A 21767-nucleotide genomic window follows, 5' to 3' on the forward strand; every position below is an offset into this window, starting at 1 on the left:
GCAACCACATTGGGACCGCTTGGTTTCGGTGCACTAGTGTGGGGTTCAAGGGGTTAAGGCAGGCAGTGAGAAGGCCATAGAATTCCTCTTCACTGCCTGTCAGAGAGCAGTGCTACTGTGAACTAGGCCTAAAAAAAATTTGATTGCAAAATAGTGCAAATAATAGTGGTGTGTACTGTGCAGAATTGTATTGTTATTTACAAGTAAAATAGCATTTAACCTTTGCAGTGTATGGGCAGCGCCACTGTAATGGAGCCTTTTTCTTTTACTGGAGTTCAGTTTTAATTTTTGTAAATGTAGAGGTGCATTCTAATTATGTGCAGTTTTAAAAGGAAAAACAAACTATATAACCACAGTATCTACAAATCCTTACAGGCAAGCTTACATTAGACATTTATTACATTTAGTATCAAAGAAAAGATGCCACACCCACACAGCAAATAAATGTCATGTGCATATGTATCTGGCAGCGGCATGGGGGCATAATAACGTGTTTTTGGATTTTTTTTTGCGGGGAAAATATTCCTGTAATTTCTGTAGGGTTGGGCTACGTTGCTATTTTACACAAAGAAAAGGCTTACATTTCTTTAACAGTACTTAGAAAATCCTTTTATTTGGTTTGTAACGGCTGGGAGCTACCTGGTGTGTATAAATGTTATCATAGTTACATAGTTACATAGTAGGTGAGGTCGAAAAAAGACACAAGTCCATCAAGTCCAACCTATGTGTGTGATTATATGTCAGTATTACATTGTATATCCCTGTATGTTGTGGTTGTTCAGGTGCGTATCTAATAGTTTCTTGAAATTATCGAGGCCCCCCAGCTGAGACCACCGCCTGTGGAAGGGAATTCCACATCCTTGCCGCTCTGATCATGTAATACACACATTGATACTAATCATTTGTGACTTTGCTTAAAGCCAGTATTTGTTATGAATGATTATTGGTCTGAATCGACCTGTTTCTTCTTGTAAGCTGAGAGGAATGATGGTAATCAATTACAACCTATGGGGCTACAGGGCACAATGCTGAAGAGGACCTCTTAAGCTGGATGGTTCGAATCTCAGCTGGTTCAGCAGGAACCGCCTGGGATTCAAACCACGTATAGGCAGGCTGAATGCATTCAAGTTGATTGATCAATCAACTTGGGTACAACTTGGCTTACCCTGCCCCCCCTCCCCCCCTCCGGGAGAACACTGTGGCTCTGTGGGAGGGATTCCCCCATCAACACTGACATGGCAGGCAATCAGCATCCTCACTTACAATGCAGAATTGCTGGTCCTGCATTGTACATAATGACATTGGAGTGCTGCTTCCCGGGACTGTCGCATGGAACAGAGGAGCCTGCTAGTGTGAGATATAAGGGAAGTCAAAGTGCTTTTTAATGGTCCCCTAGCTAAAAATGAGCAGTTCAGCTTTAACAGTTTAGGGATTTTGTGGGGGGTTCACAGTGTTGTAGGTGAACTTCAATAAACTAGCTGGTATGATATCACCTTTTTATATACAAGGCCTAGCCACAGCAAATTGAGAAAAAAAACTTTATAGGACTTAAATTATTAAATGCATTGCTTTATTTTGTGTTTGATGTTTCTGAAGTAATTATCTTAAGTATGAGAAAGAATAATTCATCAGACAATAGTAATGGCTATCTTATGCTGCTTGAGCAAAACCGATTCTGTTGTTGCTCATGTCATAGACAGAATAGTACTGCCTCAAAAATACATCTCCCAGGATCCAGAGAGGCTGGCCGTTCTGTGATGGAAGATAGGTTTCCTCAACGCTAACAACACAATAACCGTTATTCTAGAAGAAAAAATACATACATTATTGTTATTATTATTCAAGATTTATATCGTGCCAACAGTTTGCGCAGTGCTTTACAACATGAATGCAGACAGTACAGGTACAATACAATTCAATACAACAGGAATCAGAGGGTACATACATATATACAGTATTAATTCAAACCTGACAGCAGTATTTCAAAAGAAATCATAGTCTTCAGTTAAAAGCTCTACTACTGTGCATCATCCCACATGAAGCTATATGTAAAGATAGATAGATAGATAGATAGATAGATAGATAGATAAATAGATAGATAGATAGATAGATAGATAGATAGATAGATAGATAGATAGATAGATAGATAGATAGATAGATAGATAGACAGATAGAGAGATCTATGGGCATAAAGGCTTGATAAAAAAAGTTGTACTCCACAGCTTACTTACCGGTATCTACTTACTGTCTGTTGGTTTAGAGGGCAGGGCTGAAGGAAAAAAACTGACATCCCAGCCTCTGTACTATCCGACATTAGTACAGCGATCTCCCCTGCTGTTCTAATGTGTTCCAACAGGGGGACACCCCCCCGCCAGAACACTCCGTTGGCTGAGAGCACTAATTGGGAGCCGATCGCCAGACATGCAGTCATGCCCCTTCAACAGAAGCCGGTCCAAAGGTCAGCTTCTATTGGACAGACTCCAGTACACACGAGCTGAATGTCGGCCGGTTTCTACTGAACTAGCTGCGGCTACCCGACATTCGGGCCCATGTGCACTAGGCTTAAGGCTGGCCATACATGAGTCAGTTTGCTTGTCATACATGATTCGGTTTTTTCATTTAGCCAGCAGGTTGAATAAAAAAATTTACCTGATTCCACTAGCCACATATTTGAGGTGGATGGAGACTCCCAACTGTTTGTATTCTGACAGCAGGGAGACTTCCCAGCCATCAGAATACATTGATCAGTGCCGCAATCTATTTAACTGCATGGACATTGTACAACAGTAGGAATGTATTGATGAAACCTTGCTTGGAGTAGAAGGATGTCTCAGTGGAGGAGGAGAAGTGTGTGCCCAGGGGTGAGCTCCTGTGTCGGACGCAGTGTATACACTGTACACGGCCAGTCTAAAGAGGGATTTAAGCTTGACCTCCTGGCAGAGCACACTATGCGAAGGGGTAGCTGGAGTAGTAAGCCGTATGGCCACTGCCTCCCTAGATATGGTGAAGATTCTTACATAAGTGGGCACTTTCCACTACAAGCAAGGCTTCTTCAATACATTCCAACTGTTGTACAAGGCAGAGGGGCTCCAAGCGTTCTGGAAGGGAAACCTGGCTACATGTGTGCGCTTATTCCCTTACAGTGCGGTTCAGCTGTCAGCCTATCACAGTGATACTGGCAAGTTTCCTGGAGCTGTGTCTATGGCTTCATATATACTTGACCGTCATTTACCATGGCCACAGGAAAACACAAAAGACAGCAAAATCGTGCCAGAGTTTTGCCTCATTTTGCGTTTTTCCACGGCCAGCGGTCAAAACATTCCAGTTCTGAATGGGAATCTTCCGCATTCAGGTGAGGAAGGTTGAGTGAGGTTGAACCTCACCTAACTGCAGCAGCTCCTAAACTCTGCTAAAAGCCTATATGTACATTGACACATAGGCTTTTTTTATGAGTTTAGGAGCTTTGGCAGAAAAAAAAAACGGCAAAAGCTCCTAAACTCAAGTTTAGAAGCTGCTAGTATACATGAAGCCTAAGGGGAACGGTGTCTGTGGCATGTCCGAGAGGAACATGTGGCATGTTCCTCTCGATTTTGAAATGATGCCTGGGGGATTTTGATTATTTACACTTGCCTAAGCTCTTATAATGTGGAGGTTAACCTTCTGGTAAGCAGTCTCCCTCGTCTATGGTGGTGATCTTACACTCTCAAGTGATGTCATACCATATAGCATCAGCGGAGAACCAGCGAATGCACTTTTATATACAAACTGCATGGACATTTATTATATGAATTCTGGTCTTTGCACTTTATTGAATCGATTGCTGCGTGAGACACTTTGTTGGATTATTGGGATTTTGTTTCATAGCACATACAGCACTTTTTTTAAAGAGATAGAACTATATCATCTACTGTCATTTATTGTTTCTGATGTGTTATAGTGCATTAGCACTTTATTTAAAGAGATAGCACTTTGGTGTCCGTTTATGAAGCTGTGAAAAAATTTCACTGCTTCATTCTCCGGCATTCTCAGAGGAGATCGTTCTCCTCTGGATGCCAGTTTATGAAGCTTTGTATTGAATAATATAAAATTTAAAATTGCGCTGAATGGTGAAAAAATGGTGAAAAAGAAAACTAAAGCAGCTGCCTCACACAAAGTGCAACTCACTAGAAATGTATAATTATGGAAATGTGGCGCTTGCAAATGTTATTAGACATGTGTGACCAAGTGTAGATGAGTGCAGATGTGAATATACAAAGCAAAAAACATGTAAATAAAGTCTAAATAAATTTATTTGGACTTTATTTACATGTTTTTTGCTTTGTATATTCACATCTGCAATCATCTTCTCTTGGTCACACATGTCTAAAAACATTTGCGAGCGCCACATTTCCATAATTTTATGAAGCTTTGTAGATCGCTTCTCCTGTGGAGGAGTGAAGTGATCTACAAACGCTTCAAACAGTGGAGAACGGCCCCTGATTCTGGAAACTCCTGAGACTTTACGAGATTACAGTACCAGAAATTCACAGAAACACCGAGATATCAGTTTGTTAAGTAGTGATAAATTATCACTGCTCAGTACACGGACAGACAGTGTGGTTAATGCTAAAAAATAAAGAGTCCCCCTACATAATATATAAATATATATATATATATATATATATATTCTCACAAAAGTGAGTACACCCCTCACATTTTTGTAAATATTTGATTATATCTTTTCATGTGACAACACTGAAGAAATGACACTTTGCTACAATGTACATTAGTGAGTGTACAGCTTGTATAACAGTGTAAATTTGCTGTCCCCTCAAAATAACTCAACACACAGCCAATAATGTCTAAACCGCCCAATTAGCCATTTTCCCCCTCCAGTGTCATATGAGTCGTTAGTGTTACAAGGTCTCAGGTGTGAATGGGGAACAGGTGTGTTAAATTCGGTGTTATCACTCTCACTCTCTCATTCTGGTCACTGCAAGTTCAACATGGCACCTCATGGCAAAGAACTCTCTGAGGATCTGAAAAAAAGAATTGTTGCTCTACATAAAGATGGCCTAGGCTATAAGAAGATTGCCCTGGAACTAAGCTGCAGCATGGTGGAAAAAGACCATACAGCAGTTTAACAGGACAGGTTCCACTCAGAACAGGCCTCGCCATGGTCGACCAAAGAAGCTCAGTGCATGTGCTCAGCGTCATATCCAGAGGTTGTCTTTGGGAAATAGACGTATGAGTGCTGCCAGCATTGCTGCAGAGGTTGAAGGGATGGGGGGTCAGCTTGTCAGTGTTCAGACCATACCCCACACACTGCATCAAATTGGTCTGCATGGCTGTCGCCCCAGAAGGAAGCCTCTTCTAAAGATGATGCACAAGAAAGCCTGCAAACAGTTGTCCTGTGGTCTGATGAGACCAAGATAAACTTATTTGGTTCAGATGGTGTCAAGCATGTGAAGCGGCAACCAGGTGAGGAGTACAAAGACAAGTATGTCTTGCCTACATTCAAGCATGGTAGTGGGATTTTTATGGTCTGGGGCTGTGTGAGTGCTGCCCGAACTGGGGAGCTACAGTTTATTGAGGGAACCATGAATGCCAACATGTACTGTGACATACTGAAGAAGAGCATGATCCCCTCTCTTGGGAGACTGGACCGCAGGGCAGTATTCCAACATGATGACGACCCCAAAAACACCTCCAAGACAACCACTGCCTTGCTAAAGAAGCTGAGGGTAAAGGTGATGGACTGGCCAAGCATATCTCCAGACCTAAACCCGATTAAGCATCTGTGGGGCATCCTCAAACAGAAAGTGGAGGGGTCTCTAACATGCACCAGCTCTGTGATGTCCTCATGGAGGAGTGGAAGAGGACTCCAGTGGCAACGTGTAAAGCTATGGTGAATTCCATGCCCAACAGGGCTAAGGCAGTGCTGGAAAAGAATTGTGGTCACACAAAATATTGACATTTTGGCCCAATTTGGACATTTTCACTTAGGGGTGTACTCACTTTTGTTGCCAGCGGTTTAAACATTAATGGATGTGTGTTGAGTTATTTTGAGGGGACAGCAAATTTACACTGTTATGCAAGCTGTACACTCACTACATTTTAGCAAAGTGTCATTTCTTCAGTGTTGTCACATGAAAAGATATAATAAAATATTTTAAAAAATGTGAGGGGTGTACTCACTTTTGTGAGATACTGTGTGTGTGTGTGTGTGTGTGTGTGTGTGTGTGTATGTGTGTGTGTATATATGTATATATATATATATATATATATATATATATATATATATATATATATATATATATATATATAATATATATTTATACGCACACACGCACAGTGCTTTATTTTACCACATTATCAATCTCGAGAAAAGAGGTTATAGACAGTGTACCATGTGCAACCAGAGATTTAGATTACGGTTTGCTATATAATAACTGTATGGACTTAAAGATGACCTGTGGCCAGGCTATTGACATTCAAGTATTAACGTTTCCTTAGAAGCAATAAATAAACTTTAAAACTAGCCCTCGCTGACCTCTGTAGCTGCAGGGACTGTGGAGCAATTCATTCTCAAATTCACAGCATAAACTCCAAAGTGATTAAAATTAAAGGGAAAGTATAGCCAAAACGATTTTGGCTATAATTCTCCTGTAGGTCACAGGAGTGCAGCTCGTTCTGCACTTCTGTGACCAGTTTTCAGCTGACAGCGGGCTAAAGCCTCACTGATGTCACAGAGTCAATCCAGGCTCTGAAAAGATCCCAACCAAATGGTTGGGATCCATCCAGAACCCTGGATAGGCACCTGGCTCAGCGAACTGCCGAGAACCTAAGCCCGCCCCCTTCACAGCCAAACGCTCCAGTGAGTGCTGGAGAGCAGAGCAGAGAGCCAGAGACTGACAGTCTCAGCTCACTACTCAGAGAGGAGGGAAGAACTGAGTCATCAGCGGTGTTGGTATACTAAGTGCCAGAAAGTAGCTAGAGACAGTAGTGTCAGTTTTTAAGGGATTTTGAAGTCAGGTGACAATTTTGCAAGAAAAAGCAAAGTAGAATTTTAACAAATTTTATCTGCAGTACAATAAAACAAATTGTTAGAAATTTACAAAGTTTCATTTATCTATCAATAATATGAAAACCAATTTTTCATTACCTGGATTATGTATCCCGAGGGTGGGATAGGGAACTGGACTCCACTGATGGTGAAACTGATTGTTGGCAAGTTCTGTAGATTGTTACAGTTTACTAGGAACTGAAAGACAAAATAATTGATATAGACTTGTATTAATATTCATCATAAAAAGTTTAATATTAGCCTATGATCTCTTTTTGTCATGTTATCTGTATGTATATTGTATTTTTTATTTTTTACTGCATGTTCCTTTGCTCTGCTGAATAATTGATTTATAACTCCTGCTTGAGACTTCCCCTGGGGACTCATCTACGTGCAAGCTCCAACTTCCTCTTCTCGTGATATTGAAGCTTATGGTCAAAGTCTCTAGTAGACATGTGCACTGACAAAAAATGTGTTCGTTTTTGTTTAATTCCTTTTTTGGAAATTCGAAATATATTTGAAAATTTGAAATTCAGGAATTCAGAAATCTGAAAATTCGGATTTTCAAATTTCCGAATTTCAATTTTCGGATTTCCGAATTTTAAAATGTAAAATTTTTAAATTTTCGTTTTTCTGAATCTTCAAATTTCCGAATTTTCGCATTTTTCGAATTTTCAAATTCAAAAATTCGAAAATCTGAAAAATAAGAAAGAAAATCAGTAAAATTTGAAATAATAACTAACTATTAAATTATAGGTATTGGAATTTCCGTTCAAATTTGGCTGTTTGTGAACGTAACGAATACAAATTTATCTGAAGTTACGAATTATCCAAAATAACGAATGCCGCATCTAAACAAATGTAATGGAACAAATTCATAACAAATAATAATAATAAAAAGGTTCCATTCATTTAGATAGGGCATTCATTATTTCAGATAATTCGTAACTTCGGATAAATTTCTACTCGTTACGTTCACTAACACCCAAATTTGAAAGGAAATTCCAATAATAACTTAATAGTTATTATTAGTTAGTTATTATTTCAGATTTTCAGGTTTTCGAATTTTCGGATTTTCAGATTTTCATTCTTATTTTCAGATTTTCAAACTTCCAAATTTTCACATTTTCAAATTTCCGAAATTTCTAATTTCTGAATTTTTGAAATTCCTAATTTCTGAATTTTCAAAATTCCTGATTTTAAGTTTTCGAATTTCCGAAATGTCCAGTTTCTGAAATTTAGACTTTTCCGAAATTTAGAATTCCGTATTTCTGAAATTTAAAAATTCGGAAATTCGGAATTTTGGAAATGTAAAAATTTGGAAATTCGGAAATTTTTGAATTAACGAATTTGTCAAAATTTGTTAAACGAATTCGGAACTAAACGAATTGCACATGTCTAGTTTCTAGTGACAGCTGCAGGAATGAGCACTAACTGAGCTATGTAAGATTAACACACAGATGAACAGCCTACAGCCGCAACCAGTAGCAGATGATCAGGTATCTCATTGTTGGATCCTCTTTGACAGCCACTGCTGCCACTTTGTTTCCTACACAACTGATTTATATAAGATCAACCACTGATGACATTCATAACTATATAGTTAGCCAGGTTGACAAAAGATAAAACTTCAACCAATAGAAAAAAATAACTAAATAAAGAACCTCCATATACAAAGCCCTATACCGACAGTTGATCTAAAGGTAGCCAGAAAACCCACCTATAATGCATGGTCCAATTTGCTCCAGCGGGGTTAAAAAAATCCTTTCTAAACCCCTGAAGGCAATCGGATATTTCCTGGATCAATTATCTGTGGTATCCTTGTAGGCAGGTTGCCTACTCTGAGTTAGTCAGTTTTGGCTGTCCTAAGTCTGGGGGGAAAGGGTTATAATGTTTTTACCTCATTCCCCTGGGCTAAGTTCAAGGGCTTTCTGGGGTCCGGCCTCTCATCCTGTGTGTTATAAAAGGAAAAGGTGTCCGGGTCCCCAGGGGACTAGAGTTATAGACGAAGAGAGAAAAGAAGAGGGCCTTTGTGACTTGTCCGCTCCTGGGAACACCGACTCGTGGGGACACCATTATCATGGACACTGCCTTCCTGGACTTTCCATCCATATACTTTGCCCATAAGGACCTGTGCAGCTATGCTGGAGCAGCCACAGTCAGATTTAGGGAAAGGACATTTTTGCTTTCTTGTAACTGTCATGCAAAGTTTACAGTAAAGTTGTTTCAACCTCTTTGAGCCTGGTCTGAAGTTATTCAAGGCATGCATGTTGGTTCTGGCCGAGCCGTGGGATGGAGCTGAGCTGCGGTCCTTGTGGAATGGTGAGCAAGCAGATGTGTTAGACATATAAGCGCTTTTTATCTGTATATCTTGTAAGTGAGTTTTTATGGGGGCATTTTAATAAATGTGTTGAAATGGAGAGCACTATGTAGTCTGCCTTTTTGATTGCATGTGGTTCACTGAGCAAAGAGACGTGCTAACAGAGCTGGATCCCAGGAGGGGAGGAAGAAGACCATAGCAGGGTATACCACAAGAGTGATTTCACATAGAGCCTATTGAACTCATCTTTGAGGTGAGCAGGTCTTTCAACTGGTGGTGGTGATGTGTACTTTTGGTGTCATAAACAAATTGACGATTGAAGAGAACTGCGGTGGATCATATATATTGGTGGACTTTGTTTTGTGACACTTTTGTTAGACTCGGATTTTCATGTAAAGGACTTTATTTAGAGCACAGAATATAGAAGCGTTTTAAGTGTTATATTCAGTGGCGCTGCACTTTATGAGTTATGAGTCGCTTGGTGTGGTATCACGTTAGGTGACAGGTCCTCCGGCATTGAGGGGGTCGGTGTTCTGACTCCCTCCCTAGCAGTCTGTCTCCCATGGTAACCAGGAGCAGACTAATGTTATAGAGATTTTTTTTTTTTTTTTTTTTATTGAAAGCCTATGGCGTGCATAACACACCCAAAAAACTTCACCCGGTGCCAAAAAAATGTCCACACACATAAAGAGTGGTCACAAAAAAGTGCAAGGGGTACACAGACGTGCCAATTCCCTGATCCCCCGGGGCGTTAGGCTCCAGACGGGGACAAGGGTACTTTACAATGGTCTATCTGGCCGAAACCAGACAGACCCCGTTCTCTGGAGGGCCTGCCGAGACAGGACCTGCCCAAATACTAGGTGGGGCTCCCCCGAAGGGAGACCCCATGAGAGAGGGCGAACTAAGCCAAAAGGCCATGTCCACCCCTTCCCAAGATTTTCAGGGCTGGCCCGAGGACCCGCATCCTTACTCATCACACAGTGAGACAACCGTGTACAAACACAAAAGGACAAAACGTGACAAACATAGTCATCAAATAAATAAAATAAATAAAAAGAAAGTGGGGAAGGGATAGTGAAGAGGAGAGTGAAAAAGGTGGCCATTGTGTAAAACAATGGCCAGGCCCTCTGGCCAGGAATAAAAAATTCCTCTGGTCCCAGCCAAAAGGCCCGGCCCAAGAGGCAGGTGCTAAAAAAGCATGTTCTATGGTGCAGTGACCGTGGTGCCTCAAATCAAAGTGACTGCCACTCACAGTGATTATTTGGCACCCCTGGACTGCCACTCCAGGGGCACATACTCCAGAGGCTTTCAAGACCAACCCTGGCCCACAGCCTAGACCACAGCAGACCCCACCGCAGACAGAAAAGGCATGAGGTTCAGGGAGCTTGGTGAGAGCCCTTGCCCCTAAGGCTCCACCGTCGCTCCCATCACCCCTTCCAATTTCACATTCGGGTAGATACTAACCACTCCCCCTCACCAGCAAAAGGGGAGTAAGTGTTCTCTTACCCAAATAACTGTCTGTAGCTAGAGCTAGAGCTACCACAATCCAGACCAGAAGGCCAGGGACCCGACCCTCCAGCCAGACCAAGATGCAGCACCCATCCTCACCAGGAGCACCCTTCCAGACGGCCCAGACTCAACCATTGGCCAGTCCCCAGTCTATCTGTCGGTCAACTCAGCATAGTCCCTGCTGAGTACCGCCCTTCCAGGCACTATAACACCATTGGATTTGCTGGCCCTCCCCAACGAGAGTGACACAGCGCCTCCTCTGGAAACTGATAAGAACAGATACTACACTTGATCTTAGCCAAAAGGCCGCGAAGCGCTAATGTTATTGAGATACAAGGCCTGGTCATGACGTACATAAAGGAAAGAGTTCATGAGTATGCATGAGGTCTACACTGTGTGCTCGGCTGTACTTCATTCTGTTACTGAGAGTGAGGTAACAGAGGGCACTGAACTGGTGGAATGGATGAGGCTCAGCATGTCCCTCCTAATGCAAAGCAAGTATAGTGTGTAGCAACATGGGACAAACCACCTGTCAGAGGAACGCTGCACATCAACACACACACAGTAAAGCTCATCTCTAAGTGGGGAAACTGCCTTAATGTTTGACTTTTCACATGACCACAATCCCCGCCTGGACCCGGGCATTGATGAGCGCACTCTACACAAAGTATACCTCCATGTGCACAGGCATAGGAGACCCACATACCTATTACCTATAAATGTTAATATCCAATTATACAGCATTTTGTGCATTTGAGAATGCATCCAGCTCTTTTTAAAAACAATCTACTAAGTTGGGTAGACTAATCTGGAGGGAAGCTGAACATGAAAGTTTTACCTTATTGCAGAGAATACATTAAGGTAAAAAAAAAACCTTTAGCCTTCAAAAACACTTTAATTGCCTCTTTTCAAGGCAGCATAAATTAATTTCAGCTATTTATTATTATTATTATTATTATTATTATTATTATTATACTGGATTTATATAGCACCAACAGTTTACCAAGCTTTAGAATATAAAAAAAGGAGACAACACAGTTGTAATACAATAAAATACAAGAGGATTAAGAGGGCCCTTCTCAGAAGAGATTATAATCTAATAGGGTGGGACAGGTGGTACAAAAGGCTGTAACTGTGGAGAATGAGCTGATGGAAGCAGTAAAAGATTAGTTGGAGATGTGATAGGCTTTCCTCAAGAGGTGAGTTTTCAGGGATCGCCTGAAGGTAGCAAGAGTAGGGGATAGCCGGACGGGTGGAGGTAGCGAGTTCCAGAGGATGGGAGAGGCTCTGGAGAAATACACAATGTGTATTTGTACACAATGGAGAAATGTGTAATCTATACACATACAGCAGGTGAGGTATTTTATACCTCCTAACAGTTTGGTTGTACTTCTCTGCACTTTCTCCAGTTCCCCAATATTCTTCTTGTGAACTGGTTCCCAAAATTGAACTGCCTTTTCCTGATGAGGTTTTACTTATTGTATATAGTTACATAGTTAGTCAGGTTGAAAAAAAAACACAAGTGCATCTAGTTTAAATAATAGAGAAAAAATAAATAGAAAACCTCCAAAAAACCAATGCTATACCCATAGCAGATCCAGAGGATGCAACAACAAAAAATAGCCTCAATGCATGATCCAATTCTCTCCAGTGGGGAGAAAATTGCTTCCTGACCCCTAGGTGGCAATTGGATATTCCCTGGATCAACAATCTCTGGTGTCCTCATTACCTGTAAATGTTAATTTCCAGTTACATTTTGTGCATTTAAGAATGCATCCAGCTCTTTTTTTAAAAAAACATTTTGATGATGTTGGCTAGAACTAGTTCTTGAGGGAGTTTATTTCACATTTTCACAGCTCTTAGCTAAAAATGGCCTGGTCAGAAAGGAGGCAAATCCTACCGGGGCTGAAGTGGTTCATTTATACATTATCCGTGTGTGGGAAACTGTGTCGAACACTTTTGCAAAATCCAAGTATACTATATTCACAGTATTTGCTTATCTCCTCAGACAATTTCTGTCTTGTGTGACTATTGCTTATAATATTGTTTTCTATTATAGGTATCGCATTGATCTTGCACCTATCAAGTGGTACCAAATCAATCATTAAAGAGTCTGTAAAAATTATAAATAATTGCTTTGAAATAACAGAGCCCAACTCTTTGAGGACACATGGGTGTATTCCATCTGGTCCAGGTGCCTTATTCACCTTTATTTTGTCTAAATGTTTCCGGATCATATCAATTTTAAGCCATTGTGATTTTTTGAGTCAGTACTATCACCATTATGGATTGGGGCTTCCCATTTTTCTTTGTATTCACAAAACTGAAAAGGCTTTTACTATATTAATTAAAAACATATCAAAGATAGCATGACGCCGGTACAGTAATGTTACATTTTTAATCTCACATAAACTCACCTGTCCATTCTGGCCTTGCTGGGCTCCCATGTACTGCAACAGAGTACCCATATACTGTTGAGGGATTGTCAGGGGAGACGTTCCAGTATCTACAATTGCCTGGCAACCTTGGCTGCACCATCCTGTTGCTTGTCCATTGACTGAGAAGCTGTGTGATACATTGATAACATATAGCTAAATAGTATGAATTAACAACCAAATTAACCAAAATTAAAAAGAAGACTAGTATGGTTAACCTGGTGTTTACGTTGATAAAAAGCAGTTTGTTAAAAAATAAATAAATAAATAAATAAAATGACTGGTCATGTGAAGAAGACAATTTAGAGGTGATCTAATTAAAATATACATCAGGTCCATAAATATTGGGACATCAACACAATTCTAATCTTTTTGGCTCTATATACCATCACAATGGATTTGAAATGAAACAAACAAGATGTGCTTTAACTGCAGATTTTCAGCTTTAATTTGAGGGTATTTACATCCAAAGCAGGTGAACAGTGTAGGAATTACAACAGTTTTTATATGTGCCTCCCACTTTTTAAGGGACCAAAAGTAATGGGACAATTGGCTGCTCAGCTGTTCCATGGCCAGGTGTGTGTTATTTCCTCATTATCCCATTTACAAGGAGCAGATAAAAGGTCCAGAGTTCATTTCATGTGTGCTTTTTGCATTTGGAATCTGTTGCTGTCAACTCTCAATATGAGATCCAAAGAGCTGTCACTATCAGTGAAGCAAGCCATCATTAGGCTGCAAAAACAAAACAAACCCATCAGAGAGATAGCAAAAACATTAGGTGTGGCCAAATCAACTGTTTGGAACATCCTTAAAAAGAAAGAATGCACCGGTAAGTTCAGCAACACCAAAGGACCCGGAAGACCATGGAAAACAACTGTGGTGGATGACCGAAGAATTCTTTCCCTGGTGAAGAAAACACCCTTCACAACAGTTGGCCAGATCAAGAACACTCTCCAGGAGGTAGGTGTATGTGTGTCAAAGTCAAAAATCAAGAGAAGATTTCACCAGAGTGAATACAGGGGGTTCATCACAAGATCTAAACCATTGGTGAGCCTCAAAAACAGGAAGGCCAGATTAGAGTTTGCCAAACAACATTTAAAAAACCTTCACAGTTCTGGAACAACATCCTATGGACAGATGAGACCAAGATCAACTTGTACCAGGGTGATGGGAAGAGAAGAGTATGGAGAAGGAAAGGAACTGCTCATGATCCAAAGCATACCACCTCATCAGTGAAGCATGGTGGTGGTAGTGTCATGGCGTGGGCATGTATGGCTGCCAATGGAACTGGTTCTCTTGTATTTATTGATGATGTGACTGCTGACAAAAGCAGCAGGATGAATTCTGAAGTGTTTCGGGCAATATTATCTGCTCATATTTAGCAAAATGCTTCAGAACTCATTGGACGGCGCTTCACAGTGCAGATGGACAATGACCCGAAGCATACTGCGAAAGCAACCAAAGAGTTTTTAAGGGAAAGAACTGGAATGTTATGCAATGGCCAAGTCAATCACCTGACTTGAATCTGACTGAGCATGCATTTCACTTGGTGAAGACAAAACTGAAGGGAAAATGCCCCAAGAACAAGCAGGAACTGAAGACAGTTTCAGTAGAGGCCTGGCAGAGCATCACCAGGGATGAAACCCAGCGTCTGGTGATGTAAATGCGTTCCAGACTTCAGGCTGTAATTGGCTGCAAAGGATTTGCAACCAAGTATTAAAAAGTGAAAGTTTGATGGATGATTGTTAATCTGTACCATTACTTTTAGTCCCTTAAAAAGTGTGAGGCACATATACAAACTGTTGTAATTCCTACACCGTTCACCTGATTTGGATGTAAATACCCTCAAATTAAAGCAGAAAGTCTGCAGTTAAAACACATCCTGTTCATTTCATTTCAAATCCATTGTGGTGGTGTATAGAGCCAAAAAGATTAGAATTGTGTCGATGTCCCAATATTTATGGACCTAACTGTATACATGTATACATGCAGGATCCCCACAATCAATCGACCTCCAGTGAAAGCCACAGTAATAGCGGTATTTTGGAAGACGGCTTCAGGCTCATCAGGTGTGGTGATTACATGAAATAAAGAGATAGCTCCAACGTGCAGTATTTCACAAGAATTTATTAATCTATTGCTGTGGCTTTTGCTGGAGGTCGATTGATTGTGGGGATCCTGCTTCTACTGCTCACTAAAGCTTGATTTGACCCATAGGGGTCTTCATTTGAGGTGGGAGGCTGGGAGAAACGAGTGGCGCACTACTGATGGTGATAGTCACTGGATGAAGTGGACACCGATCGAATATATTGCACATGCACTTTCTATTTGTTTGAACTGTTATATGGAGATCTGCTCCCTTCTCATTGGAGTTTGATTGCACTTTTTGGACATTGCACTTTATTATGATACATGCACTTTATGAGACGATCGAACGTTATTAGAGTGTATATCACTTCTCTGCTATTCATTTGCATTTTATGAATTTTATTGCACTTTATATAGCTACCACTTTATGTTTGATTAAAGATTTGTCACGTTATAGTTGCCTTACCCTTATAGTTGCAGCACATCCCTGTCAGCCGGTGACAGTCAGTGTGCTGTGTATATATATGTGTATATATATATATATATATATATATATATATATATATATATATATAATATATATATATATATATATATATATATATATATATATATATTTTTTTTTTTTTTTCACTTGATTTTGTTTATTAATTCTAGTTAGTGCCACATACCTTCTTATATATATTATTAATTTCTGTGTGGGAACACTTTTATATGTTGGCAGCTTCTCACATTCTTTATATTTTATTTCCATTTTCATTATTCACAGTAAGCTTGGTTTTGCACATTAGTTTACCCCCTTTTTCATTTAGCATACAATTAAGCTACTTTCATACTGGGGCAGGGGGGCGTTAGCGGTAAAGTGCCACTAATTTTAGAGGCGCTTTACCACCGTAATAGCGGAGCTTTTTGGCCGCTAGCGGGGCACTTTTAACACCCGCACTCGGGCTCTCACACTGGGGCTTCAGGGGAAGCGCTTTACAGGCGCTATTTTTAGCCCAAAAACGCCTGAAAAATGCCACAGTGTGAAAGTGGCCTTAATTATTAGTTACTGAATTCATGTGGTAAGGGTTGGCCTCTGAAGATATAATATTAGCAATATCAGGGATTTTTTGCTCTCAGAGAATAGGTGCAGAAACTTACCCTCCCTAGCCAACTCCCCGCCCCAAACCTCGTCATTTCGCGGGGAGAGTAAAGTAAAGCACACCAAATATTCATATTGCTCAAGGCCCAAGAGGCACAGAGTACAGCACTTAGGAGTGCATAACACACAGGGCTCAGGAAAGTGTACTATGCAGCGATGAGGTGTATGTATCACACAGAGCACGGGAAAAAAAAAATCAGCACAAGGCACAGTACCTACATATCTCCTCCAACTATTGCCATCTATTGCTCACCTATGCCTCCCATCCACAGTTCACCTCTTCTTCCCCCTGTCCACAGCTCACCACTTCTTCCACCTGTCCGCATCACACCTCTTCTTCTTCCCCCCATCCACAGCTTACCACTTCTTCCCCCCATCCATAGCTTACCACTTCTTCTTGCTTTTGAATTTCTGAAACGCAAACTGGATACTCTGGCCTAAAACCAATATTTGGTTGCTGAGTACCCTGGAGCCACAAACTAACTAGCGAGTGCCCTGGAGTCTTAGATCCACGAGTTTAACCCAGTGTGGCATCCTCAAACCACCAGGAACCCAACACTACGATCCTGTTTGACACACTGCCATAAGGTATGTGCGTCCACCCTATCCGGTAACGGTATTCTACCTTACATCTGTGAATTTTACTGAAGTGTCCACAAGTGTTCTTCAACTGGTTATTCCAATTACATGTTCCAACTTCAGTCAGAGAATGAGGAGAAAGAACTCTTTTACTTACATACATCTGTGTGGACATTGAGACTTTTGTGTTTCTCTGAGTGTTTTGTATTTTTGTCACATGATTCATTTCACACTCATCTGTGTGTATGATCTTATTTTTGCACATAATAGTTTGTTCACATGCTGTTTTTGAGTTACATTTTGTTTGTCCCAGTTCACTGAGATAGACCCTTGGGTTGTTTCCCTTCACTGGGTCACATTATTTAGCGCTACACTACTTTTTCGCTACCACTTCTTCCCCCCATCCGCAGCTCACTACTTCTTCCCCCGTTCGTAGCTCACCACTTCTTCCCCCCGTACGCAGCTCACCACTTCTTCTCCTCGTCCACAGCAAACCTCTGTACCCCTATTCAGAGTTCACCTTAGCACCCCCCACAACTCACCTTTGAACGCCCTGTCAACTCAACTCTGCACCCCCACCTGCCCCCCCCATCCACAGCTTTCACCCCCAGTCCACAACTACAGCTTTTACGCCCTTCCATATTTCACTTCTGCACCCCCCTATCTACAGATTACCCCAATCCACAGCTCTCATCTCTTCACCCCCTGCCACCTCAAAACAACCTGCCAACCCCTCTTCCTAGCTCTTTCCACTGTACCACCTGCCCTCCTCCCCACTACTCAGCTCTCACTTTGCACAACCTCTCCCCCTTTCCAGCTCTCACCTCTTCCTACAACTTCTTCCCATCTTCACAAATTCACCCCCACTGTGGTTCACAGCTGTCATTTCCCCCACAGATGCCTCTCTGCATAACCACTGGCCCCACTCTCCCTTCTCCCTTTCCCTCCACAACTTTCACTCACCTCCTCTCAAATGCTTAATAGCAGTGCAGCTGCCAATGGTCTGTTAAGAGTGCCTGGGCTTTCTTCTTTTCCAACACAGTGCAGTCCCCGCCTGTCAGACCTGTGTAGCACAAAGCCAAGAAGGAGTCTTAGAACACTTCACTTGACTCTGTGCTACACTGGTCTGATAGGCGAGGACGGGACAGGAGCCACCTCTCAAAGCACCAGAGGAATTAAAAAAATGCAGTGGTTTTTGCATGGACACCCACTGACATATGCACTGCTCTACACATGCTCTGAGTGCCCAGCAATAGGACACAGAAGCCGGTGAGTAGTGCAAAAACTTCCTCTACCTCCTTCTGTGTTCAGTGACAGGATGGAGATGACAGGGCTGCTGGAGGCGGCGGAACGCCGTTCCAGCAGAAAAAAAAGCACTGGACAATACATAAAACAATAATGAAAGACAAAAATGATCAATTACTTACGCATCAACACCAATCTGCCAGTAAACTTCTTGTGTGACTGGAGCCCATTGGATCTGCCCAGAATACAAGGTGTTATCAACCCCACCAAAAATCACCTCACCAGATTGACTAAAACAGAGGAGAAAAACAAAAAACATTTCCATGAATATTGCATGATGTATTGTAAAAAATGTAGCCTGCTCTCTTTTGACTATAAATGATTAAACTAAACTCTCCTAGCTGAGTCTCATTCAATATCATAATCATATCTTTATGTTCTCATTTCCATCACTTGCCATTCTCTATTCTGCCTGTGTTACAAGTCTGGCCCATCTTCCTCCAAATATTCCATAGACCTAAATAATGGTGACTTGAGTAGAGTAGCCCAGTTACAGATGATTGGTGCAGGATTAGTAGGAAAGAGGCCATTAAAGTACAGTACATGATAGTAGTGGCAACCACCCCAGTCGAAATGTTTTAATGTACTGAAAATCTTTCATAATCAGTGACTTATTTAATTCACTGTATTGGGAAATCATGCAGGTTCATGTGTGCTGCTGGTATATTATTCACCTGTTCATATAGACGCTGAAGATAGGATTAGTAAGTAGGTTCTGTTGCAACATTCCTTGCATTGCAGTGGTGGCACCTCCTGCAGACATGGCAGGATATGCCATTCCAAATATACCATCAAACTTAGAATAGTAAAAACTGCTGCCACTCTCTGAGTAAGTCAGTCCAAATTCCTGGTTTGTGATAGTTAGTCCTTGAACCTGTGTTGTCAAATAAGTGGTGTTAAAAAGCATTAGTGCCTCATTACATTTAGTAATGTACATAGAGCAAGTACAGCTGCTGAACCTTTAAAAACTATAATAGTTTATGCAGAAGATATTAAAGGATAGCTGGACTGAGGGTACAAATGTGTGCAACGACACCCTCTGTTTTTACCATAAATTGTGAGACAGGGTCATTTTGTTTTTTGTTTTTTTTTGCAGGTTAGCTGGTAAGTGTGCTGGGAAATGTTTGTTTGTTATGTGCATTTCCCTTCCATGTGCACCCTACTGCAAAGGCTAGTTGTAAATTTGGGTAGTTGCCATCTTTTTGTATAGCTTATATGCTGGATTTGGAGTGGGGATACATTGGATGCCTTCATCTGTCATTGTGCTCTTGCTCGGTGTCCAATGTTTCCCTGTGCCTTTAACCTCTTCCCGCTGACATGGCGCATATATGCAACCTCTTGGCGGGTGGGCTTTAACCCTGCGTAAACACTTTTCTGTGCTGGGATTGCGCAGGGCACACCGGTGGGTTTGGAAAAGCTACCGATGCATACTAGCAATCAGGAGCTTTCCAATCATGTGACTGCTGTGACAGCCAATCACAGCTGTCACGTGACCCAAATGCTCACCTCCACCCCCCAGCATTTAGAATCTCTTAAAGGGGACAGGAGGCGGCAGCAGAAGGGGTTAATGAGGAGTGGTGCTCCTCCAAGCAAACCTGGTCTTAATTTATCCACTGCTATATATATGCACCAACTTGAAGACTCTCAAAAATATAGAGTTAGGATCACAGAGGAGCCTAGGCATAGATAGCGTGGCTTCCACTTATATTTGCAAAAATGTGCGCCTAAACCCTCTGTTTGTTTTTAATGTGAACAGTTAAACAAAATTTTTGTTTGTTTGTGATGTTACTATGTAACTATGTAACTATGTAACTGTGTGATGTGCATTGCCCTTCCATGTGCACCATACTGCATAAGTTAGTTGGGGTGATTGCCATCTTTTTTTTTTAGCTTGTGCACTGAGGGTACATGTAGGCTGCCATTACTGACCCCTTAATCTAAAATTATAAATTGCCTAGTTTCCTTGAGGACCCAACTGACCCAACATCTTCAATACTCTTTTATGTTGTTGAAGAATTAAAAAACAAGAGTTCTGATCCTAATTTTTTTAATCTGGCATATTTGTTCTAGATCGGTGGTTTAAAGTAATGAAGTTATAAACCTCGAAGTAACTAGCATTTTCAGAAGGTCAGTAATGGGCGCCTACAAGTTTTTGTTAGTACATATGAATGTTAATATTAACCTTTAATATCAGTTTACTTACAGACACAGTGTCATAACCAAAGATACCACTGACGCTGCCACTGCCATAAGACATAGTGAATTGCTGGCCATTGGAGGAATATGTGGAGGACTGGCTGGGATTAAACATATTGTGGTTGCCTGCATAAAAGTGAATAAAGTAAAATTAAGTTTTGATGTTATTTATTAGAAACAACTCCCTAAAAATGTTTTAAGATGTTTACTTTATGAATTATAGAGCAACTCCAGGCAAAACATCTAAATACAGAGAAGAAACATAAGCCTACTGATTGCACAGTGAAGAAGCAACATTCTGATAAGGGCTTTCCTCTGTTCAATCTGATCTCTCATCTTGTCAATTTGTTCTTTGTCAGCATGTTTGCTGAAAGCTTATCTAATTGGCTCCCAGTGGTGCGCCTCCCTGGCCCAGTCTGAGTATTTATGCATAGGGTATAATGTATAGATGAGATTATTAATAATATTACAGTATGATTTATCATAACAAAAATACATTTTCTCCAGGCTAAATGTCTGTTGTAGAACAAGCACAGTCTTACTATCATTAAAAAAATAAATAAAAAGAAGTCCAGGATTAGTTACCTACAGTATATAACATACAGTATATGTTTTTTACATATAACTGTATCTGTATATATAGTACTGTGTCTGTCTGTCCATTATTTTTTGGTAGTTTAGATCTTATCTAAAAAGGGCAATAAACCCAACCTAGGGTATATATGTATACTACATTGAAGGGAAATTAAAATGTGGGTTTTTGGATGGTCTCAGGCATTCATACAGTTGCCATGAATAATCCCCACAATTTGTGTAATATGTTTACTTCCTATGACCATCAGCTCAATCTAATGGCCATATTGCAGTTATTTCCTGAAATAGCCCATTTAGGAAAATACTGAGCTATAGCCAATAGATGGTGCTAATGATCATACAAACATGTTAAATTGATCAAACATATTACACAATTATGGGGATTTTTAAGTTACCCAGCTGTTAAATAAACTAGTAGGCCAAGCATTGTTTAAATACTTTAAAATGAGCTCTACTCTTTTTTTTCTTTACAAAACTAAACTCTCTCAATCAACATTAACTGTTAACGGATATAGTAAAGTATAACGCTTCAATGACCTCACTGCAAAAGGA

General features: G+C 40.8%; 1 protein-coding gene and 1 pseudogene across 1 annotated transcript in view; both read right to left on the minus strand.

The window, feature by feature from the left end:
- Positions 1–1548: 1548 nt before the first annotated feature.
- The window catches only part of LOC141128562 (gastricsin-like), a 29914-nt gene continuing 9695 nt past the window's right edge, over positions 1549–21767 (minus strand). Inside the window, exons 4-9 of the mRNA XM_073615921.1 lie at positions 20629–20747; positions 19100–19299; positions 18548–18655; positions 13292–13439; positions 7145–7243; positions 1549–1803 (exon numbers count right to left, since the gene is read on the minus strand). Of these exons, the coding sequence (XP_073472022.1) occupies positions 1651–1803; positions 7145–7243; positions 13292–13439; positions 18548–18655; positions 19100–19299; positions 20629–20747 (827 nt within the window). The 3' untranslated portion in view covers positions 1549–1650. The remainder of the gene's footprint in view (positions 1804–7144; positions 7244–13291; positions 13440–18547; positions 18656–19099; positions 19300–20628; positions 20748–21767) is intronic.
- On the minus strand, positions 11024–11192 carry LOC141130840 (U2 spliceosomal RNA; annotated as a pseudogene).

The sequence above is a fragment of the Aquarana catesbeiana genome, linkage group LG02, assembly GCF_042186555.1.
Source record: "Aquarana catesbeiana isolate 2022-GZ linkage group LG02, ASM4218655v1, whole genome shotgun sequence".
In the NCBI taxonomy this organism is placed as follows: Eukaryota; Metazoa; Chordata; class Amphibia; order Anura; family Ranidae; genus Aquarana; species Aquarana catesbeiana.